This window comes from Varanus komodoensis, unplaced genomic scaffold, assembly GCF_004798865.1.
Source record: "Varanus komodoensis strain SLA01 unplaced genomic scaffold, ASM479886v1 scaffold63, whole genome shotgun sequence".
Lineage (NCBI taxonomy): Eukaryota > Metazoa > Chordata > Lepidosauria > Squamata > Varanidae > Varanus > Varanus komodoensis.
In genome coordinates this window covers 624194-648385 of record NW_025336259.1, presented here as the reverse complement: position 1 = coordinate 648385, position 24192 = coordinate 624194, and the positions used below count along the sequence as shown (strand labels likewise).

General features: G+C 55.8%; 1 protein-coding gene across 1 annotated transcript; it reads left to right on the top strand.

The window, feature by feature from the left end:
• Positions 1 to 462: 462 nt before the first annotated feature.
• On the top strand, positions 463 to 24130 carry RELT (RELT TNF receptor). Its single transcript, XM_044450175.1, has 11 exons — positions 463 to 511; positions 4032 to 4144; positions 5926 to 6104; positions 9301 to 9377; positions 14359 to 14616; positions 17557 to 17637; positions 19369 to 19450; positions 20365 to 20607; positions 22117 to 22297; positions 23297 to 23331; positions 23911 to 24130. Exons 1-11 carry the CDS (start codon positions 463 to 465, stop codon positions 24128 to 24130), a joined length of 1518 nt encoding a protein of 505 aa, XP_044306110.1.
• Positions 24131 to 24192: the final 62 nt, after the last annotated feature.

Here is a 24192-nt window from a genome sequence, read left to right as displayed (position 1 = left end):
TGAACTGCTGTGGGAAACAGGATGCCAGACAAGATAGACCTCTGGCCTCATCCTGCTGGGGTCTGTCTTTGTTTTGGCAGCAAATCTGCCTTTCCGTCGGAAGGAGCGGAAGGTATGCGACACTTGAGTGATTTCAAAAACATCCGAGCCCACACAAATAAACCTAAAAGGGAACGATGACTCCCACCCGCAGGAGGAAGTCTGTATACACCTCTGGCTTCCTTTGCTGCAGCTAATCAAAGCTGATGCGCTGCAATTGGCTGTAATTTGCAGAGAGAATCACGCTACTGCCCTGTTGTATGTGGGATGGAAGGGGAGACACATCTTTAGCGAGAAGGGACCACAGCCCAGCAGGAAGGCAGTGCAGGGAGGTTGGTCGGGCTGGCTGGTTTTTTGTGCAAGTAACCTCATTCTCTGTTCCCCCAACAGCTTCTCTCTGCTTTGAAACTCAGCCCACTCAAGATGCAGAAGAACCTGCATTTCTGCCTGGTCATCAGTCTCTTTGCAGTAAGTGCCATTTCTCTTGCGTGACACAGTTGCGTGCGCTGCTCCGCTGGGCGCTCAGACTTCCCCGGCTGCTTTGTCCCTGCAGCTCGCTCACCCACAGCTTCCAGTCCTGCGCTCATAAGCCCACAAAAACTTTGATGGCCCTTTTGACGCCCCAGAAGAAGGGGCAATGAGGCTTTGATGAATGATGGGGCGAGGGCAGAGGGGAGCCTTGGTGGCAGATGGAGAGAGAGAACCGTGGTTAAGGTGGTTCAGCTTGTTGTTGCGTTGCTCTCGTAGCCCACCCTCTTGCAGGGATAGCTTCCCATGTTCTCTCCATTTTCTCTTGACAACGACCCTGCGAGGCAGGTTTGGCCGAGAGGCAGTGACTGGCCCAAAAACACCCAGTGGGCTTCATGGTGGGGCCCAGTGGGGACCAGAGCCCCGCCCCCCCGAGTCCCACCACGCCACGCTGGCTGTCCTGGATGGCCTTCGATCGGCTGATCCACACCTGTCCCTGCAAAGCGAGCTTTTGGCCTGCCCTGTGGTCATCTTTACAGACGGTTATATTTCTCCAGGCATTAAACTGGTGGGCTGCAGTGCAGAAATCACTCTAACTCAGGCAGTTCCTCCGTGTGGATGTCTTCCACCCCGAGATGCCCTGGAAGGCTTGGGTTCGAAACCTCACTCTCGGTAGAGCCAGCCTCGCAGGGTTGTTGTAAGGATCAACCAGGACCCCAGCTAATAGGCTCTGTGGCCTTTGAAGGGGATGGAATAGAAAAGTAAGGGATGCAGTGCTTGTGTTTCTGAGCTGCAAGGCCTGCCCTCTTTATGGGCTCCCTGAACGAGGAATTCCCTGCAAGGGTGGGCCGTGAGCTTGCATCAGAATTGCAGAGCAGTAAAACTGTCGTTACTCCAGTGCAAGGTAAGAACACACAGCCCTCCTCTGCAAGTGGCTGGCTTAGCCCGGGGGAAGCGAAGGGTTTGACCGAGGCCCACGTCCGTCCGCTCCTTTCCACACCTGCATCTTAGCAACACAGAAATGGGAATCTGTGCAGCGGGTTTTGCCTTCAAACAGGGACCACAGGAGGTTCTCGTGAACCTGTCAGGTAGCAAATCCACACTGAGGTGCAGGAGCTTCAGCGTGGGGTCCCCTCACCTGCAGCTTCTGCCCCCGAACTCATTCAGCACTTTCACCCAAGTATTGAACCCGGACCCAGGAAGCAATGTCTAGGCCTGTGCTCTGGTAGGCCCACCTTCTCTTAACTTCTGGGGAGACCCCTGTGAGTATTTTGCACAGGGGAGCTCACCCCCACCTAAATACCTATAATACCTAAATGCAATCCAGAAGCTGAGTCCCCCCCGGTCCAAGTTAAAATCGGACACACACCTTATTGTTAGCCCCAGAAGCTGCTATTTTCTTATTTTATTTTATTTTGATATTTATTTATTTATTTAAAGTTATTTAAAGTTTAAAGTTCTGTGCTGTCCATTACTTATAAAGTCTCTGGACAGCTTACAAGGAACGAAAAACTAAGGAACAAAAACCATAACAGCAGCAATGCACTGCACACTGCATCTAAAAATAGTAATAAAAACAAGGATAAAACCAATTAATTGTTAAAGTGTCGATTTTTTAAAAGTCTAAGAATAACGCTTCTGCAGTGGGGTTCCCGACTGTTCAGATTTCTCAAGCTCTCACTACGCTCTTGCGGCTCACTGATGTTCCTCGGCAGGCAGGCTGGGAATTACGGCCGTGGTGGTTACCTTGGGCGATCCGAGCCACCCGGCAGATGCCTCTCTGAAGCTCAATGCCACCGGCACCAGCAATTCATTGAAGCATCCCTTAGGCCGGGCAGGCTGGCTTCCCTTTCACCCTCGTTCCCAAAATAAACTCCCGACTGAGGACAAGCACAGCCCAGAACTCCACCAGGGAGGGGTAAATTCCAAGGGAAGCAAACCTTGCAGAAATGGCGGGTGGCGACGCGGGTCTAACTATAGCGTGGGCCGCCGCTTGTGCTGTCGGGGACGGGGTGGTCATTATCCCTCGCGGCCGCCCTATAATCTCCAGCCCGCGGCAGGCTGCCTCTTGCCGGAGAGGCTGCAGGGCCAGGGCGCCGTTCAGGAACTTGAGAAAGTCAGCAGTTCGGCGAGGAAGCTTTGCACGGCAAGGATGAGCCCTCGGCTCGGACGCTCCCCTGCTCTCTCGCCACGGCGATTCGCTGAAGCCGTTCGCCTGCATAGACTGTGGTTTGACCTGGGTTGATTCCCATTAAGCGTGGATACGTTTAACCGCAGTTTGTCCAGGTCTGGGCGACGGCACAGCAGCCTGTGTGTTTCATCCGACGTGGAAACGAAAGCTTCCAAAAGCCGCATAGCCGGTGTGGCGTAGTGGTTAAGAGCACGGGACTGGGACTCAAATGATCCGGGTTCGAGTCCCCGCTCGGCCATGGAGCCAGCTGGGTGACTTTGGGCCAGTCACAGACTCTCAGCCCAACCTACCTCACAGGGTTGTTGTTGTGGGGATAAGATGAAGGAGGAGAATGATGTAAGCTGCCTCGAGCCCTTTGTAGGAAAAAGGCAGGATAGAAATCGCAATATAAATAAATAAAATAAATAGCCGCACGGAGTCCGCTTGGAGCAACTGAAACGGTGCAAGACTCACAGAGAACCTGGCTTCAGCTCAAGCACCTCTTTGCGGGGCCAAACGCGGGATGTGGGACGCATGGAAGCTGGGGGGGGGGGAGCACGGTCGCAGCAGTGGGCGACCCTTCCCAGCATCACACACGTGGCCCCCTTTTAGTAGCTGTCCCCCTCCCCATGTCTCCCGCTCCCCTTGAGCGAAGCTGCAGTGCTTGCGATGGCTGCGGGGAAAGAAATTCCTCAGCCACCCCATGCGGCTCTTTGTACTGTGAAGAATCTGGGGATGGCTTGGTCTCAAATGGGCAGCGAAGAGCCCGTCTCTTTCCAAAAAGCGGAGGAAGTGGCTTGTTGCTCGAGTGGCCTGGCTGCCTTGACTCGGCACGGCCTGCTTTATTTATTTAAAACTTTTCCATGCTGTCCCTTAGATGGTTTACAGCAAATTAATGAAATAGCATAGACATAGAAATATACGTAGCAGCTGCACAGTATCCAATGTAAATATAAAAGCACCAATTAAAACAGGTTAACCATTAAAATATTGGGAGAATAAAAAGGTTTTCGTCTGACGCCGAAAGGAAAGAAGCGTTGGCGTCAGGCGGACCTCTCTGGGGAGCGTGTTCCACAGTCGGGGTGCCACCGCGGAGAAGGCCCTCCTCCGGGTGGTCGCCCTCCTGATCTCTTTCAAGGAGGGCCTCTGACCCACATCTCAAGGGGCGGGAGGGCGCAGAGGGGAGACGGCGCTCCTTCGGGCTTTCTCCCTGCCCTCGGGGCGGTGGCTCCGGGGCCGGGCAAGGGGAGCCCCACTGCTTCAAGACCAACCACGAGGTCGCTGCGGGTTCGGATTGCGGGGCTGCTTCCTGCCCCTGAAGAGAACGTGCTTTTCTCCCATCTGTGCTTTCAGGCCTTCTGCGCACAGCAGGCACAGGCGCAGGTCTGCGGGGCAGAGGAATACCGCGGCGCTGAAGGGCTCTGTCTCCGCTGCCGGGGCTGCCCGCCAGGAGAGGAGCCGGACCAGGTAGGTGGGCGGCCTTGGGATCTCCCCCTGCAGCTATGCAGGTCTCTGCCCTGGGGAGGGGTCTCCCTGCCTGGCAGCAGGCCGAATTGCTGCCCTGGGCTCTCCGTGGCGGTTCCCTAGAGGCCGCTCCAGAAACTCCAGCTGCTGTAGAATTCGGGGCTTAGGGTGCTGAGCATGCAGCCTGCTGCAGAGAGAGTCCATTTCTCAGAGAAATCAGCCGCCTGACGTGTTAGTGGGCCAAGATCAGGGTGGTGGTCTTGACCTATAAGGCCCTGAGCAGCTCGAGGCCGGCTACCTGAGGGAGCACCTTCCCCCCATTTACCTGCCTGGTTATGGAGTCCTCCAGATCAGAGACTCCTGGTTGGCCTTCGCACTGCCATCCGATGGCAACAGGGCCTTTTCGGTTGTGGCTCCTGCTGCCTTTGGAATTCCCTTCCCCCTGCAGTGTGACAGGCTCCATGCTCGGCTATATCCCGGCTCCTGTTGAATCCTGCCTGCATACCCAGGCCCTTGTTCATGTGAATACCTCAGGGCACACGCCTAGGAGCTGCGCCCAAGCCCTGGCGTATGGGGCTCGTGGTCGTCGCAGGAGGGCGCTGGCAGAGATGCCTTTTGCTTCATCCGCTCTGCATTTTCATGCCATCTAGCCACACCTTTCAGAAGGGGAGGGAAGCAGAGCAAATCCTCTGCCCCCCCTCCCCAAGGTCGCTTTCCTGGCTTCGGAGAGCAGTCCCTGCCGTTCCTTCCAAGCTGGCTGCAGAGGGCCCACGGAGGGAGCAGAACTCCGATTCCCAGCTCCGAGAGCAGAGCGCTGCCTCCCACCTCAGATCTGGGAATCCGAAGAATCCCATAGCCCCTCAGACAACGCCTGTGGCTGTAGGGTCTTTCTCTTTGCCAGTCTTTGTATTAATGCATGGCCCAGTGGACTGATAATGGAGGCAGCATTTTATTAAATAGCAGAATTTTATTTATTTTTGGAGAATGGGCCTCAGAATTGTATTTCTGGCTCCCATGGGTTTGAAGATACTCTGGGAAGCATGTTGGTAAAGCTTTCAAAGCTGGGAGATCCGCTAAGTGAGATTTCCCAACGGCAGGCATGAGGATTCATTGCAAAATGCAGCTCCTTCACCACTTCCTCCCAGCTTTCCAAAGTTCAGAAAGAATTGTGCAATTCATTCATTGCACTTGACCACGTGGCTCAGCACCAGACCTGGATTGCCTTCAGCACAGAATATTGAACTCAGTAATGCAGAGAGCTGCCACTCCCAATCCACGCGGCCACGGAAATGGGTGCCCACATTTTTTGAAGCAAAACAGGACTTAAATTGCTTAACTGAGCAAAAAAAGGGAGAAACGTAAGGGACCCTTTTTCTGTCTGATTTTGTCAGCTTTCCCTTCCAAAATTTGCCCTGATTTTCCCTATTAAAAGAACTTTCTGCAGCTTTTTTTTCTAAGCCATGTAACTAGATAACCATGCAAGGGCAACCAGAATCTTAGCAAGGAATTTTGTTTCCACCCATGTGGTCTGCAAGCCTGCAGTGTCGCCTTGAGTAAATGACCTGCCCTCTCAGAAGTTGGAGTGTTTGCTAGGATCCCGTGGCACCACAGCAGTTCTGCCAGAAGGCGAGGGGGTGGCTGGGGAGAGCCTGGCAGCTGCTGTTTCTTGCATGTCGGGTGCTGAAAACGGCGGGAGGAGGGGTTGGCGAGCGCTGAGGAGCACCGCGGCCCCCCCGACGCGCCGCAGCATCTCACTCTGCTTTTGTTTGATTTCCGCCCCATAGAAATGTGGCTTTGGGGAAGGACGGGGGATGACTTGCAAGCCTTGCTCGGCAGGCTCCTTCTCGCCTAGCTTCGGACTGGAGCGCTGTTCGTCGCACACCCGCTGTGAGGGCAAGAAGAGGGTCCCTGCCAGCCCCGGGACAGCCACGGCGGACGCCGTGTGTGGGCACTGCATGCCTGGGTAACGCTGGCCGCTGCCTCACCGTCTGCTCTCTTGCAGGGGAAACAGAACCCGCAGCAAAGCCCGTGCTCCGGGAGCGCCCCTCCGGCCCGTGCCGAGGCTCACGCGGGACTCGCCGGCCTGTACGCGGGCGAGGCCTGGGGCAGCCCCTCGCCCAGATGTGGATCCCGGCAGGCTCCCCGCGTTTCCTCTGAGACGCAGCTTAGCTGGGATGGGGTGATGGCCGCCATCTTGGAAGGCTGGCTGCAGAAGGGGCCGGACAGATTCCCTGGGGGGAAGCCTGGCAGGGGCTGCTAGTCCTGCCGGCCCTAGGCTACCTCCACTCCCAAGGGCCCCAGTCGGCCCCCCGTATCAGAGGCCGCGTGCCTGCATGTCCCCGTCGCTGGGGAACGAAAGCTGAAGGGGGCCATGACCTCACTCACGTCCAGCCTGTCGGTTTCCCAGGCCAGCTGAGTGTCCACTCGGGGAACAGGCTAACGGACGGCACAGGCCTTGGTGGGATCCCCAGTGGCTCTTGTTAGGTTTGCCTCGGGCAGCAGCCTGGGATAAGATGGCGGAGAGGCCCAGTGCTCCCTCCTTAGTTTTCCTTGAGGCGGTTTGGCCGGGGTCCCTGCTGAGAGTTCCGAGGAGTGTCCCCCAAGATCAGAATGTCCCCCAAGATCCATGCCTCCTCAGCCTCCTTGCTCTGCCAGGGCTCACCTTACGGGCAGGCCTGGCGGGCTTTTCCGACTTCTGCACTCCAGGAATGTGGAGGCTGCTTACGGCGGCACCTACGGTTCCTCTGCCAAGGAATGCAAAGGCTTCTGGGGCAGGACAGGGAGAACAGCATTCTTTATATAACCCCTGTCCAGATGTTGTGTTGCCCCAGGTCGGAATGGGCCGCTCGGGCTGCCCCCGCAGTCGTGGCTGTCAAGAACTGGTGGTTTGCCCTTGAAATTCGGTGGCGAAACACTCGTGGTGCTCAAAGGGTTCATTTAGCCTGCACTTGTGAACTGGACCCTTTTCTTGCTCCACAGTGCCAAAAATTTTGCAGTTGCCAAATTCAGCAGGGTGAAACATGCCGTGCTGAGGAACATTTCATAAGTTTCTGAAGAACCCGGTTTGAAAACATTTCTCTGGACTGGGATCTTGAAATATGCTGCAAGGCAGGACTTGACTCAGAATTGGTCAGCTATCGCCCACCTGGTGCCCTCTGGAGGGGCTGAATCACAATTCCCAGCATCTCCCAGCCCCCCAGAGGGCACCAGGGTGGAGAACAGGTTGACTTGTTGGTGGCTGGGTCAGGATCCAAGCATCCTGGAGGATCCAGAGGTTGCCAGATGGGATGCAGAAAGTGCTCCAAAGCCTCTTCACATTCCAGCATCACTGAAGCTAAATCAGGGTGGGCGGAGAGATGCCTCCGATGGCCCAAGGGCTCTGTTAGCACTGTGATTTCATTGTAAATAAATATATTTCAGGGATTTTAAACCAGACCTATTGCATTCCTCACTGTGTAGCCAACAAGATTATGTCGTTTTAGTTGGCTTTGAGCACTGACATGTGTCCCAGGCAATGCTTCGACAGCCCTGATGTGTTAATGATCAGAGGGTACCCATGAAGATCTGCTAGGAGGGCAGCCCCTTGCAACAAAGCCGTAAAGCCAAAAAGCGCCATTCGGCAAACAATGCAACTTCCAGGCAGTGGGCAGAGCCGGGATCCCGGCATCTGCGCAGGAAGTTGGTGGGGAAGGAGCGGGAGAGCTGCAGTGAGTCAGAGCCGCTCTTGGCTGAACTCAGCGGCACCCGGATGCTGTGGGCCAGAGGGAGGAGAGACTGGATGCGGCCTTACTCATACCGGCTCTGCCAGGGCAGCTGCCTGCAGGGCGGAGGAAGCCGGACGAATCTGTATTCCCCACTCTGGCTTTTGCTTTTCTTCCACGTGCTGGTTTTGGCCGGGGTGCCGTGCGAAAGTCTCCCTGCCTGCTTAGCTGTCAGCCCTGTATTCTAAGTGGGCTTCTTGAACCCCCCCCCCCACACCAAAATGCGGCACAGCAGCAGCGAACAGAGTTATGGGGCGACTGACCTCCCCCACTTTCTGTACTGTAACTTACACATATGTAGTCCCGCTGCCTGGTCCTTCCAGGAAGTTCTCACAAAATGCCTCATCTAGAAGATCCGGACATGTTAGCCTTTTACAGTTCGGTCCATTTTTGCGTGTTTTGTTTTGTTTTTTAATAAACCAAAATGGAAGGAGCCCAGAATCTCCATAGGAATAGCTGTGTGGGGTACATTTATACCTCAAAGAACAGGCCCCAAACAAAGGAACAAATGTCAGATCATCTTGGTCTATTTGAAAGATACAATTGTTAGGAAAAACCTCCAGCAGACCAAATTAAAATCCACTGAGGGAAACCTTTGCCATGATTTTTGAAAGTTACTTGGTCAGCTTATGGTTATGCGGAGAAAAAAGTTCACCAGGCCAAGTGCTGTTAAGCAGATCTTGTTTATTCAAAGCCTCAGGAAGGATCAAACCTGAAATTAACTGTAATGATTGGGAGCTCAGAGCCATCTTTATGCTGATTGGAACTTCCTAGGGGAAAGGTTCAGTCAGAACAAAGGTTTTTCATAGGCAGCATTTTTTGTGCTCGAGGAACTTTCATCTGGGGTCAAAAATAACCCCCAACGCTGGTTCCTTGTTGAGGTAGGAAGATGATGAAGTGCTTTTATCCGCGTCACCTAGGAAGCCCTAGGTTTGCCTGAAAAAGGGACTAGATCGGTCTTGGAGGAAAAGGCGGTCCGTGCTGGTGACCCTAATGCCCTGTCATGGGCTAACGTCTAGAACCAGGCAGCATCTTGCGCGCCTGAAATTCCCGCCGGGCCATCCAGCTGCTGGATCTGCCCCACCTCTTTTGGAACCACAGTCCAGGGGGTGCTGGGGACTCCTCAAGTTTGGAAAGCACTTGGGTTCCCCTCCCGGGTGTGCGTGTGACCATTCACACAAGGCAGAATGAGTTTGGGTTTGCACGGCATGCAGTGCGGCTCGGTGTAATCTGTGCACAGGACTTCAAGACGGGATGGGAGGGGCTGCAGTGCGGGGCAAGCCGAGGGAGGGGAGGGCAGGGCCAGGATTAAGGAAAGGGGTGGGGGGCTAGTCTTGGTGGGATCCGGAGTGACTCCAGCCCAGGCACTTACCCAACCCATGTTCCTTCCCATTGCAGGTATTACAGCCCCGAAGGAGAGACCGACCCGAGAGCCACATGCCTGCCTTGCCCATCATCCACGCCAGGGTGCCCAGGTGAGAGCAGAAACGATGCTTTTATTTCCCTCCTGACTGAGCGACACGCTGCCGTCCCTCAAGGAGGGAGGCAGCCGTCTTGCCGAAGCCTCAGTGGGAGACCACCCAAGCCCCTGCGAGGTCGGCAGGGAAGGAGGACGGGCTGGAAATGGAGTCGCTCAGTAGGTTTTGTCCCGAGAGCAGAAGAGCAGCGCATTCCAGACCCGTTGAGGTTAGAACCGGACTGCGCAGGAAGCAGAGAGCCATCCTGGGTCTCTTGAAGCCGCTCCCCACCAGGCGCTCTGCAGCTCCCCACCCAGAGGGCACCAGGATGAGGATGGTGGTTGATAAGACACCCCATCCAGGGTTATCCTTCAGGGAGGCTCCGTGCTCTCCATACCCAGAGTCCTTATGCTTTATTCCCCACGCCCGTCCACTCCTCACGCCGCTGCGCTTCCTGATTTGGTTTCCATCCGCTTGTCCTGTCTCAGAGACCCAAGGTGTATCGTGAAGGCTGAATGGCCAAATTGAAAGTTTCTCTGAGCTCGAGTCTGGGTATGCCGCTTCGTTAACTGGCTGAGTTTTTCTAATTGCCCTGCCACTGAGCGCAACGCCTTGTAACGGGCGAGGTGAGAAGGAAGTGCTCGAGGCTCGCGGCGAGCACAGAAGCGGGTCCCCGAGCCGTTGCCGGCTGCCGTGCCGTGCCGTCCCGTCCCCGCAGCTGCTCTGCAGCGCTCTGTTGCTAAGTCAGCGCGCTCTGGCATTTGGACGTGGGCGAGCTGGGTCGCTCGGCATACGTTTGATGGCGACACACCGTTGCCGGCCTCTTGTCCCTACTCCAACACCGGAGAGCGGAATGCCAGATCGGCTTGCCTGGGATCCCAGCCCCCCCCCGCCCCCCAGCCCCTCGCGGCTCCCTCCTTCCTTCCCCCAAGCACTGATTGTTTCAAGGTTTCCCGCTTCCTGAATGCTTTTTCCCCCTCCTGAAGAATTGAAATGCACGCAGTGACTGGAAGAAAGTTTGGCTCAAGTTTAGGCAGAGAAAAAAGGCCAATAATTACCGATAGCTGGGCGTGTTCTTTTGCCCTTAAAAAAACCACATCTGCTACCTTTCTGGAACAAACCAAGGCAGATTACAAAATTCAGAAAAACGAAACCATCAACAGTAAATCTCTCTCTCTCTCTCTCTCTCTCTCTCTCTCTCTCTCTCTCTCTCTCTCTCTCTCTCTCTCACGCACGGGGTGTTGCAAGCCATCTCCAACTACTTATGGCAGCCCCGTGAATGAATGCCTTCCAAAAAGTCCCACCCTCCCCAGTTCCGCTGAGCGCTTCAAAACTACACACTATCCAGGAAAATTGAGGTGCCTTCGTAATTTCCCTCCCTCCTGACACTTCAGCTCTTTTTGTTTTGGGCTGTTCAAAGACAAAACTTCACATTTCGCAGCAACCACAACACGACTGATGGATTTGCAATCAGACAGACGCCGGGACGCTCTCCAGTGCCTCCCACCTCTCTCCTGCTCCAGCAGCAGCTTTGCTGGGGCAAAACCCAGGATGGCTCACGGCTCGCTTCATTTCTGGCCCGTGTGGCCATGAGCCGTGCGGTCTGGGAAGGAGCCCGGTTGAAGCCCAACTCCTCTGTGGCTGCCAGCCTGGGCAAGCCACGCAGGAACCAGCCTGGGGTTCCGGGACAAGCTTGGCTTGCTCTGTCCCGGGTCCTGTCTTGGCCGCTGTGTCTGTATTTCTTAACAAGATGGTTGTGTGTTGAACTTGATGGCCCAGGAAGGTGGATTCCAAGCAGGCCGCCTGCCACCACACGCAAGAGCCGGGCGGCCTGAATCACGCTTCTTCTCCTGCGCGGTGCCAGGTGCTGCCCTCGGGTCGTTTCGGTGCCTGTCAGCAGCTGTGCAATCTTGTGATTTCTGGGTGAGGCCGAGACGAGGAATGTGCTTTCGAGCACCGCTGGAGCAGGCCCAAGCTGCTTCCAGCCCAGCCCTCCACGCACCCAGCGCCCACAGGGCCCCTCCAGCGGGAGGGGTGCAGGACCTCCCCCTGCCCAGCTCCCCAGCAACAGGTGCATGCCGGCAGGCCACCTCTGGTGAAGGAGGGAGCCCATGGCCAGCAGGGCTAGTGGCCACGGAGAGCCTCTCCCCCATGAATCGGCCCAGTTCCCTTTCAAAGCCACCCAGATTGGCGGCCACCCCCACCTTCCGTGGGGGCAGATTCCACCGTTCCACTAATACATTGTGTGACAAAGTATTTCCTCCTGCCTGTGCTTTATTTCAGCTTCATGAAATATACTCAGGATGGATTATTATGGGAAAGGAAGAAAAACTCACCCTTTCCACTTTCTCCATTGTTTCAAACACCTCTCTCATGTTTCCCCTGCCTTGCCTTTTTTCTAAGCTGAACTGTCTGCGTTGTCATAGCTGCTCATCAAAGGGGGATTTCTCCAGCCCCTTCCTCTTCCTTTATTTTATTTATTTATTTATTAGATGTATATCCCACTTTATCCTCACAACAAACACTAAGAGGCTTATGTCTCGGTTCCCCGTCTCCGCACTTTTTCCAACTCAGACTTGTCCTTGTTCAGGTGAGATGACCAGAACTGAACGTGATATTGTAGGTGGGGTTGCGGCAAAGATTTGTAAATTGGGAAGACGATCTTGGCAGTGCCACTTTCAGGTCTGTTCCCAACGATGCCTGGCATGGCGTTTGCCTTTTTCACCGCACCTTAATCACCTTTATGCTCTCTCAGAGGCCATTCCGGAGCAGCTTTTCAGACCCCGGTCCTTTAGTCTCAGTCCCTTCAGCCCGTTTTCCGGACGTCCTCCTCCCTGCCAGGGACCCTCTTCCCCTCCCATTGCTGAAAGCACCCGGCTGCTCGTTTCCCCACACCTATGTGGGGTCTTCCCTCAGATCCCCTTTCTGCCCTGCTCTTCCTGTTCCTCGGCTCCTTGTCTCCTTGGCCTTCCTCGTCCTCACTGCTCTGAGTCATTTCCGTGCGAACCCTTTTCGTCGGACTGGCTGCCCTCCAGCCTCTCGCTTCTTGCAGAACATCCGAATAATATCGCTACTAGCCATTCTCAGGCCTGATCGGTGGCCGTTTTCCCTCTCGGCTCCATTGACCCACCGGGTCCGTGATCTGGCTTCCGTTTCCACAGCACGCTTTGCTCTTTTCTGGTTGCCATGACAGCCTGTGACAGTCGCAGGCACACGGGATGCTGTCATTGTGTTAGCCCAGCCGTCTTCCATCCCATCCAGTCCGTCAGCACAAACTGGCAGCCGCTCACTGGGATGGCAGGAGGGAGTCCCTGGAAGTGCCCAGGACTCAACCGGGGAGCCTTTTGCACGGAAAACTCAACTTGCCCTGTACTTTTAAGAAGTTCAACACATGTGCGGTGTTTTTTTCCTACTTTAGTTGTTTGTTTTTTGTTCTGTTGTGTTGCTGTGCAGCGCTGGCATATTTTGTTTTGTTAATGCATAAGGGACGCAATCACAAAGTTAATTCCACACGTTTGTCATCTGGGGCTAAATCATAGCAACAGACGTGACAACTTGTCAGCTCCGACGATAAGACTGGGTTTTAGAAGAGCATTTCAGTAAACACCAAGGGAATTATAGAATAAATCTCTGGATTAAATGTGATTTATAAAAGGGTGGCGCCAACGAACAGGATATGTCATTGAGACATCTGTTAATTGGAATCTGCATGCCCTCCCTGCTTCCGAATGCCCAAAAGGCGTTTAACTAGATAGAGTGGGTGTGGGTGCACTAAAACAGAACAAGTGGTAGATTTGATGGGGGAGGAACTTTAAGCAACAAGACCTCATAAAACCTTCCTATGCTTTTCTAAAGAAGAGTCCATTGAGGTTTGCTGGCTGCAGCAAAGAGGACAAAGCTACTTCTGTGCCCCAAAAGGGGACCAAATTCCAAAGTGAAGGGGGCTTAAAGAAAGAGGAGAAAGTGCAAACCGTCCACCGGCAGGGCAGTGAGCCGGAGAGACATCCTGGAAGCCGCGGAATAGCTGGTGCTGAGCCTCGGGTTCTTTAGGGATACAGGAGAGCCCCTGTGGTGCGGTGGTTGGAGAGTTGGACTGGGCCCCCAGAGGCCCGGGTTCTAGTCGCTCCTCAGCCATGGAGCCAACTGGGTGACTCTGGGGCAGTCGCTGTCTCTCGGCCCAGCCTGCCTCACAGGGCTGTTGTTGTGAGGATAAAATGGAAAGCCACCTTGGGTTCCTCATGGTTAAAAGGGCAATGCAGTAGTAAGAACAGTGGCAATGTCCTTAGAACTGGAAAGTGTTTGGTAAGAACAGGAAGGAAACTCATTGGACAGCACTAAGCAAGTGACTAGGTCTCAGCAGGACCTTCCCTGCAGGGTTGTTGTGAAAATGAGTTTGGAGAACCCATGTGTGCTACTCTCCCTTCTTTGGAGTTTGAGTGGCATAGAAATGTTGTGCCCAATAGCGGATTTTTCCCTAAGACTTCATCACTGGGAGTGAGAGCTTGAAGCTTCCATCCACTGGGTGTTTAGCCCCTCAGCCACTGGGGTGCAGCCCCCAAGCGCCACTCCCGAATGAATCGGGTCCTCAGGCTGCTTGAAAACTCCCCGCGTGGCCTGCGCACGGGAAGTGCCGTCGGCTCCCTGGCAGTGCTTTCCCACGCTGCAGCTCCTTCTGGCAACACCCTGTGCGCTGTTGGCCTTTGGGCATCCTGAATCTGCCCCCGGAGTATTTCGATCTCACCTATTTTATGCAGTGCCATCCACCCACCCACCCCTGTTCAGCTCCGGCAGAGCACCGGGTGGTCTTTAAAGAAATTTCCGGCCAGCGGGGACCCTCCTGTGACCTTCCAAACCCAGGAGCGATGCTGCCCTCTGCCACCGGGGCATCGCCCAGTGGAAGGAGCACCAGTACCCTCTGGCGGGTTCCTCCTGTGCCTTTTCTGTTGATGTTCGGGCCGTGACGGGGCACCGCCTTCATCTCTCCCTCTAACCCGTTCAGGACCAAGAAGGTGGCCGGCTCGCCTGGCCCGCAACGCCGAGGCCTTGCAGAGGCGAGACAGCAAGATGGCGGCCAACGGCACGCACGACGGGAAGCCCGAGGAGAAGGCCACGCAGTACGCCGTCCTGGCCATCGTGCCGGTCTTCTGCGTGATGGGCCTGCTGGGGATACTCTTCTGCAACCTGCTCATGAAGAAGGGGTACCACTGCACGGCCCAGAAGGATGCCGATGAGGAGGCGGCCAAAGGGGAGCGCAGCGGTGAGCAGAGAGGGGGCCCAGAGGGGGAAGGGTGCGTTTAAGGTGCCCAGGCGTGCAAAAGCGGAAGCCGCCACAGCGCCATCCTGTGCGTGCCAGGACACACACCGTCCAGCGGGCTTTTTTCTGCCAAAGCATGCTTTGCGTCATGCCCTGAGGCTGCACTGCCATGCGCGTGCTCCTAAGAAAAGCAGCTCAAACGCCGCAGCTGAATGCCTTTCTCCTATGAGTGCACAAGGAGAACGGGAATTCACAGGTGAGTCAAGGATTTCGACGGGATGGGCAGCACAAGTGGAGGTTAGGGGACGCGTGGCTGGAGAGCAGCACTTGTGAAAGGGACCTCGGGGTGCTGGTTGACTGCAGGCTGAACATGAGCCAGCCGTGTGGTGCAGCGGCCAAGAGGGCAAACGCCACCCGTGGTTGCACAGCCGGAAGTGTGGCTTCTAGATTGAGAGAGGTGTTGCTGCCACTCTACACGACTCTGGTGCGCCCGCAACTGGAGTATTGTGCTCGGTTTTGGGCCCCTCATTACGGGAAGGATGTAGCCAGGTTGGAGTCAGAGCAGCGAAGGGCCACAAGGTTGGTGGCCGGTTTGCAGGGGATGCCGTATGAGGCGAGACTGAGGGAACTGGGTCTCTTCAGCCTGGAGAAGAGGAGACTCAGAGGGGACCTGTTGGCAACATACAGGTATGTGAGGGGGTGTCACACGGAGGTGGGTAGAGACCTGTTCTCCCCTGCAGAGGGCAGGACGCGCTCCAACGGAGCCAAGCTCAGGGAACCAACATTTAGGGTGGATGCCAGGAGGCACTTCCTGACAGTCAGGACCCCGAGGGTGTGCAATGGGCTTCCATGGGAGGTGGTTGAGGCCCCATCGGTGCGGGTGTTCAAGGACAGGCTGGACGTGCACATGGTGGGCATGTCGTGAGCAGAGCCAGCAGGAGCCGGGGGTCAGACTAGATGGCCCAGGAGGCCCCTGCTGACTCTCTCTGTTTCTATGTTTCTAATTCTCATCTATCAGCTAGTGGGGGAAACATTCCTGAAATGGTTCTTTGCATGTTATTTGAATAGTGATCAAACTATAGTCCTTCTGTCCCTGCTAAGTGATATTCAAGTAACTTTCCCCCAGTTGAAAATATGAGCTATTTAAATAATTACTTACATATTCTTGGAAAATGCATTCCTTGTTCATTATCACACTGAGCCCTCTGCAGAAAATGAAGCAGCCAATGCATTCCAAAAGGGTGCCATTCCGTGACCTCAAACGCAGGCCGGGAAGCCGCTGGATTCTTTGGAGTGCCCACCCTGAGCTCCGGTGACCTCGGAGGTGGGATTCCAAAGGCTGAGCCGCTTCATGAGGGATGGGGACAAGTCACACTGGCTGCCCCCCCACCCAGTAGCAGCTGGGGCTGGGGGGAAGAAGCGGGGGTAGTACACCAGTTGCTGGCTGCATCCCACCCCCTCGCTTCTCCCTCCCCCTCCACCGTATCGTCTTACAGGAAAGATTCATCAGAAAAGATGCTGCAGCTTTCTGCGTTGGCTGCCCCTCTCCCGCCTGTTCACGGAGCCGGTGAGACGGTCGCACCCAGAATGTGACTTTGGCAGAGGCATTTCTCCATGGGTGGGGAGTGCTGAGCTGAGCCGGCCGGCCCCGGTGGGGCTGTGAGGCCCACCCGTGGTTCCAGTACAGAATTTGCCGTGAACTCGCTCGGGGACTGCAGGCACACCGCCCCTCCTCTTGCTCCAGCCGCCCATCAGCAATAGGATGATGGACTTCAGTGCGGGGTCATAGAATCACAGGATTGTAGAGCTGGAAGGGGCCATGAAGGCCATCTAGTCCACCCCCTGCCCCTGCAGGACACCAAGTCACACCATCCCACTCAGAAGGCTGTTCAGTTGCTTTCTGAATGCTCCCAGTGTGGGAGAGCCCCCACCTCTCCAGGCAGCTGGTCCCACTGCCGTCTTGCTCTGACAGTGAGGAAGCTTCTCCTGATGCCCAGCCTGAATCTGGGTTGTCACACCTTGAACTGCTTATTCCGTGTCCTGCACTCTGGCATCAGCAGGAAGAGCTCCTGACCTTCTTCTCTGTGACAGCCTCTGAGGGACTTACAGAGGGATCTCATGTCCCCCCTCAGCCTCCTCTTCTCAAGGCTGAACAGGCCCAGTTCCCCCAGTCTCTCCCCGCAGGGCAGCGCTTCCAAGCCCTGGGTCATTTTTGTCGCCCTCCGCTGGGCCCTTGTTGCGTGGGTGCCTGACTGAATGTGTGGGAAGCAGGTCAGGCAACATCCCTGCAAACAGCACTGGGTCTTCTGCTTCACGCCACGTGCCACGCGGAAGGGCTTTCCGTGGCAGGAGAAGCGGCTGCCACACTCAGCCAAAGGCATAACGCGGGAGAGGTGGGGAAGCGAGCGGGGTCCCCACTGTGCAGCCCCCAGGCGCTGAACCCCGGTGCGCGTGCACGTTTTTCCGTTTGGGGATGCATCTGGTTCAGTGGTCAGACGCATACCTGGCACCCTGGTCCCAGGACCAACCGCTGGCTTGGCCGTGGAGGGAGGCTCAGGAGGGAGCTGTCTAACGCTTGGTCCATTTAGAGCAGTACTGCCTGCTCTGATGGGCAGCAGTGCCTTTTGCAGCCCGGCCTGGAGAAGCTGGGAGTTGAGCCAGTGGCCTTCTGCATACAAAGCTACACCCCGCAGCTGCCCCCAGCTAGGGCTGATCTGACCTGGGCCGGGGCCTCCTCTCATGCTCAGCCCAGTCTTGGGGAATGAGCAGAGCCAAGAGGACCCCTAAATACTCCCGAAATGAAGGTGATGCAAGCAGCAGCATTCTGCCCTTTGGGGACGGGGGGCGGGGGAGTCAGAGGTGAACTGGGACCACCTTCATAGCAAGCAGGGGCTTTGCAAGGGACTCCCCTCATGCCGCCTCTCCCCCCGCCTCCGTCCACAGGAAGCAGTCCTGCGTTCAGAATAGAGGATGCCAACGAAGACACCATCGGGGTCCTCGTGCGCCTGATCACGGAGAAGAAGGGTAAGCCCTGCAACAGGAACTGCGTGTCCTGGCCTTCGGCACTTCCTGGGACCCGCCAACATCTAGCCAGAGTTGAGCATTTGCGCCCCATTTGCGCCCCATGGATTTCAAAGGAAGGTTTTATAGCTCCCCTGCACACACACCCCCTTTTCTGCCAAAAACAGCTGGACCATCTGGGGGATTGGGGCCCCCATCCAGAGATCTGCAAGACTTTTCTGGGAATAAAAGCACTGCATCCGTCCGCGTAAGCCAGCAGGGTCCCTCAATCTTCAAGCAGGTTTCCTCAAATCATTTCCAGATACTTAGTTCTGAAAAGTGGATTCTGCCGTAAACTATTTTTGAATGGGAAAATCAGATAAGCTCCCCCAATAGACACGCACGTCCAGCTGCCAACAAGCAGAGAAGCAACGTCAGGGAACGGCCGCCCCAGATTCTCAGGCCAAAAGAGGCGCTCATGGACCGGGTAGCCCTTGCTCTGGACTGGGCCTGGTTCCTGGAGTGAAACCCAATAAGGATGCTGTTTTGTCTCATTTGCACATGACAGAGCCTCACACTGTTGCTAATTTTACTGTATACATACTTAGAATAATGCAATTTAATATTAATCCAGAGTCAGATCCTGTTACAATTAAGCAGAAAAACTTCAGAATTCAACCCAAAACCAAAGAAAGCTGTAATATCCAATGATTTTTAATTGCCTTGTTTGTATAAATCTATCCTTGCCAGTTCATATTCCTGCTTCAATAACAAAATAGTCTATCGAGCATATTCATTATTCCATTCTATCAAATTTTCCCTCCCTGAATCTCATAAAGGAAGTGTATTGTAGGCTTTTTATTAGAGACCAGCCCTTTATTTCCCAGCAGGAACAATGGATTTCCCCCATTTTTTTCAGTGGAACTACTGTAATTTGAGTTGGCACCAGTAAATAATAAATAGACTTAAACCTTAAATAATAAACTAAACGTTGTCCTAACCCCCATCCTTTTGCATTCCTAAGATGACAACCAACAGCTCTTGTGCGCTGACAGTCCTCATGAAATCCTTACATGGATTCAGTATTTGGAGCCCTAATGGTCACTCATCTTAAAAAAAAAAAGACCAGATGGGGAGTGATATGGGGAGAGGCTTTCATCCTGCCCCTCTGTGCCATTTCCATGATTCAAGCTGCAGAAGTCACCCCCCACCCCACCCCCAACACACACAGACACGCGCACGGGGCCTTCTCTGTGCTAGCCCCCAATTATGGAACGCTCACCCCGAGAAGCCCGCCTGGCACAGCTCTGCTCTCTTTTCAGCACCAGGCTGAAATGCCAAGCCATTTAACCCCACTAAACAGCACGTAGGTGGAAAACCGCTGTTTGCACAGGCCTGGTCATACGGACCCGTCTTGTTCATTTTTAGACGTTTAATATGTGGCTTTACATCTCTAGGGAAATTTTAGGATGTTTTCATGGTATTTACATTTTTACTAAATGTTGTGAATCCTTGCATGCCAACCAGAAAGCTTAGGCCATTGGGTGGCACAGAAGTGAAATAAATCAAAAAACCAGACTGGCCCGTTGCCACGCTTTTGCTATGGGGCCGCAACCGGGTGTGCCCCAGACTTGCCACTGGGGTCGCACGGCCTGGGCACAGCCTTGTCGCTTGGAGGGGAGCCCGCCAGGGTGTCTCCAGGGGCACGGTGGTCTGCGGCTTCCTTGGCTAATGGCCCACCTTTGCCGCCTACAGAGAACGCGGCAGTCTTGGAGGAGATGCTGAAGGATTACCACAGCAAGCAGAATCTGCAGTTGACCTACAAGCCCGTGAACAAGTAAGACCCTAGGAGCTCTCTTTCCCCCTGCACTCTGCACATGCACAAGCCTTTCTTCTCTTCCGGTAGCACGCCCTTTGGTTTTCAGCGGCTTCTGCTTCTGGGAGCCCCCCTCGGGGTGTTGGAGGCGAGGCTTGCCCGGTGGCCTTTAAAATTAGGCAGCACTATAGGAGGGGAAGCGTGGCTCTCCCACGCACAAGCCTTTCGTCCTCACAACAACCCTGCAAGGTAGGCTAGGCCGAGAACCTCATGGCTGACTGGAGCTCAAGCCTGTGGCTTCCTAAGCGGGGGTTAGGCAGTACGAGACGCTCAGGCAGCCGTGTGCCTTCGGGCACCATCCTCGGCCCACGCCTGGGCTTTCATTTTTGGCGATCAAAATGCCGGCACTGGGGTCAAAGCGGGTGCTTAGTGTGTTGGGGCTCAGGGCCCGCCTCTGCCTTGCAGCGAGTCCTTTGGCCGGGCTGGTGGTCCCTCGTGGCCAGCCACGCCTGGTACACTGGCCCATTTTGGACGGTGCCCAGAACAGCCCCCCAATGGCCGGATGCGCCCAGCGGCCCCAAAAGATGGCCTGCCCTCTGAGGCCGTCGGCCGGCACTCCTAAATCAGCCCTCGCAAAGGGAGTGCTCTCCAAATGCCTGGAGTTTAACTCCCATCATCCTCAGCCAGCTTCAGGCACGGGGCTGAAGAAAGCTGCAGGGCGACGACCGACGGACGCCTTCGATTCCCAGTCTTCAGTGCAGCAAGTCCAGGCACGGGGGCCGGGCCCCCGCAAAAAGCCCGAAAGCCTCATGCTGCAGGATCTGCCCCGCCTTACGGGTGCAGACATGATGCTCGGGGGCAGCAAGCCCATGGGGTGCGCCTCAGGCGATCTCCTGCCCTTCCTCACAACAGTCTCCCTCACCTTCCTCCCTCAGGTTGCACCTCCTGCCTCAGTTTCCCCACATCTGCCGGCACCAGCACCACCTGCACACAGTCCAGGGCCTGGCCACGCGCTCCGGCCCCACCTGCACCCGATGCAGCCAGAAGAAGTGGCCGGAAGTGGCCCCCTCCACGGAAACGGCCCCCACCGCCCCCGGCAGTGCCGCCGGCTCAAAGCTCACAAAGGCGGGGAACAAGGCCGGCCGGCCGGGCGAGATCACCATTCTCTCTGTGGGCAGGTAATCCGTGCCACGCACTCTCGGAAGCTTTGTGGCCACGCCACGCAAACTGAGCAGTTGCACCGAGGGCTGAATGCCACTTTCCAGAACAGTCAACTTTCTAGTCCTCAAGGCTGTGAAAAATGGGCAAGAAAAATGGGAAAGCGGATGGGGAGAAGGGAAACAAAGGTCAGGCTGCCATTTCTGCCAGGCTCAAATTAAAGCCTTTTCAGACAAAAGTGCTCAGGATTGCAACTCCCATGATTCTCAGCCAGCGTGGCCATGGGGATCATGGGAGTTGTAGTCCAACCCACCTGGAGGAGTCCAGGATGGGAAAGCTCCTCTTATAGGAAGAATCCCAAACCTCTTTCAGCCCAAGGGCCGGATTCTGCTTTTCAGGAACTCTTGGGGGCGGGGGGAAACCATTCCAGTGATGGGCAAGACAAGTACCAGCAATTCCAGCATATTGTAGCTTGAAGGCCTTCCTGCCCGCAGCAGAGCCTTCAGAGAGACATTCCAGCCCTTTCGGAGTGTTCCCGAACTCAGCTGGTCAACAGCTTAGGGGGACCCCAGGTGGACCCCAGACCCAAGTCAAAAGGAGCCTGAGACGAGACTTGGGGCCAAAGCCAGCTTTACTCTAGTGCACTATAGAATAAAGGGAGACAAAAGGGGACATTCAGCCCAAAGCAGTGTCTCGAAAGCTGCACCCGGTACAGGCATTTTATGCCCTAGGCAACCAATCTGGTCACCTAGCACACTTCTAATGCATCGATGCATCAATGTACGCACCCCTCCCGTCTGGAGAAAGTCCTTTCTTCTGCCAAGGACCAGACAGTTCCCACGTCTATTTCTCATCTGCTCGAGATTCACACGGGCTTGCCGTGCTCTTTCTCCCTGCGCATGTGCAGCTTCCATGGCGGCTGCAACCCGTTTCCACTGCCCTTTTGATTGCTGTATTCGAGGTCAGGCTGGCGTGTTAGCTGTGGGTTACACAAAGTTCAGTTTGTTCTTATCCACCCTCCCTTCTGGGACAGCATAACTGTGGTGTTTTTGCTATGTGGCCGTCCTCTGGCCAACTACTTTTGGGGACTTCCTCTGGCCAACTACTTTTGGGGTGTTTTGCGGTGCTGCAATTGGCAACAGGAGGACTGGGAATTGCACAAAAGCTGGGAAAACTGTGTACCGATCGGCGTCGGGGAGAGAGCAACAAGGCCTTCAGGGAACCCCAGGGGCTGCTTCCATGTCTCGAAGGGCTGGATTTAGTCCTGTGGAGAGAGCTCCTGAGCGGCACGGGTCCCAGGCCACAGTGGTCAGGAGAGAAGCCCTGGAGCAGCGGTGCCTACCAGTCCAGCCGACTCCCGCGGCTCCTACACACCTGGTCCACATGTCATCCAGAGCAAACCGCTCCGCAGGTTGCCTCTTCGGCTCTGCTTCCGCCGGGCAGCCGCAGTGGCTTTAGGTTCCTCTCCGCTGCTCGGCGCCTGGTCCGATCTCTAGAAATCGCCGCTTGATGCTTGTGTCCTTGGCCAGGTTCCGCGTCGCCCGCATCCCCGAGCAGAAGCCCAGTCCCTCGGAAGTGAGGACCGTATCCGAGAGCGTGGGGGCCGAGCCGGCCGAGCCACCCTACGCCTGCCTCGTCCCCGAGCAAAAGCCGCTCGTCAGCAGCGGAGTGAAGCCGAAGTGGCTCACGACAGCAGAAGGCCAGCAAAGGGTGAGCAGGTCGAGTGGAGCCTGCAGCTCCCCGTCAGACGTGTCCTGGGGAGGGAGCGGCGGCCACGGATCAGTGCCGAGGCTCCTGAGGAGCCATTCCAGGCAAAGGGGTCTCAGTAGAAGCCCCGTAGGAGCAGGGGTCTCGGGGAGGCGTGGCAGTCCGAAACGACGCAGGCACTCTTGCCTCCGGGGGCAACCTGAGCATTGCCCGTAGGAATGGCCATTTCGGTACGGCTCTTGCAAGAGAGTCTCTGGTCCCCCGTGAACTATTTTCCTCCAGCTAAGAAGAAAATTAGTCAAAGCCTGGCGTTGACGTTAACATTTGGACTTGCTTTGGACATTTGGCCCTCTTGGTTTAAGCCACCTGTTTAAAGGAATTGGTCTAGATAAAGGTGGTGGGGGAGAGAGCGAATCCTGCCCTCCATTACAGGGGAGAACAGGTCTCTCCCCACCTCCATGTGACACCCCCTCACATACCTGTATGTCGCCAACAGGTCCCCTCTGAATCTCCTCTTCTCCAGGCTGAAGAGACCCAGCTCCCTCAGTCTCGCCTCGTGCGGCTTCCCCTGCAAAGCAGCCACCATCGTAGTGGCTTGTTTAGCCCTATATTACAATTAGGGGTGTGCAGCAGGGTAGGGTTAGGGTTCCAAAAACGAGGGGTCCTGGTATGATTTTGTTGGCTGGAATGTGTTTAGAACAGGCAGAAATGATGAGCTGTGCAGAAAACGCTACTCCCGGAGGGCTTTTTCAAAATCGCCCGATTGCAGCCTCGCTCTATCCCTCTTGTTATGTGGAGCCCAGAACTGAGCACAGTGCTCCAGCTGTGGGCGCGCCAGAGTCATAAGGGGTGGCAGCAGTCCCTCTCCCGAAGCCACGCTTCCGGCTGTGCATCCCAGGGCGGCATCCACCCCGTGCCCCGTACTTGCTAAATATAGGGACGCTTGGAGCCGGTTACCTTGGCGGCATCTGCACCGCAAGCCTCCGGCCATCTTTGCCGCAGCGGCTGCGTCGTAACGTCGCCACTCTTGCTTGCAGGTGATCATCTGACTGCGTGCGTGGCAGCCGGGAGGGAACAGTGGATCATTTGGAGGGGTCTGGACCAAGAGCCTGCCCGGGAGGAGCCACGGAGGGGCACCACGGAAGGCGGAGGTCGGCCCTCGCTTTTTTGCCCCCCTGGGGAATCACCAGCGCACTGGGGCGCTGTGGGGCTGGTCCCCATGGGTAGCGCCAGAGGACACACTCGGCATTACGACTCTTTCCTTCACGAGAACGGACTCGGGGGGGCGGGGGGAGCCCTTTCTTGGCCAGGCCGGAGGGCCACTGAATGCACTTTTCGTACGTGGCGTGGAACCCGCTCTGGAGCGCCAGGAGAAGGAAGACGGAGCGCTTCTCTGCAGACATTCCCTTCTCCACGGGGCCAGTCGGCTGGGGGTGGGCTGGGGGGAGCCTTTTCCGAAGGGGACGGAAGGTAATCTGGTACATAGGATTTTGGGATCCTCCCCTCAGTGACGCACTTTACTCGGGAAGGTGTTACATGCCAGCAGCAATATTTTGTCCCTGGAGGGGGCGGGACGGTGGAACTCTTCGCTCTTTCCCTCCCGCCTCGCCCCGTAGCTGCAGCTCCCCTGGTGCACCTCCCTCCCTCGGCGAGCTCTTTCGTCCACCTGGGAAGAAAACCGGCGCTTCCTGCGGCACAGAAGCGCCCGTGCACCGTGTGAGCAGGACTCACCCTCAGCGCCTCTGGGTGAATCGTGTCCCCTTGGCGGCCTCCGCTCTGCCCATGAGCCACATGTGGCATTTGTCCCAGGATAGCCCGGGCCACACCTACCGCTAAGGCCCCGTGTGGTTTGTTCAAATCTGGTTTGCTTTCGTGGCTCATGAATCCTGGCTTGTTTA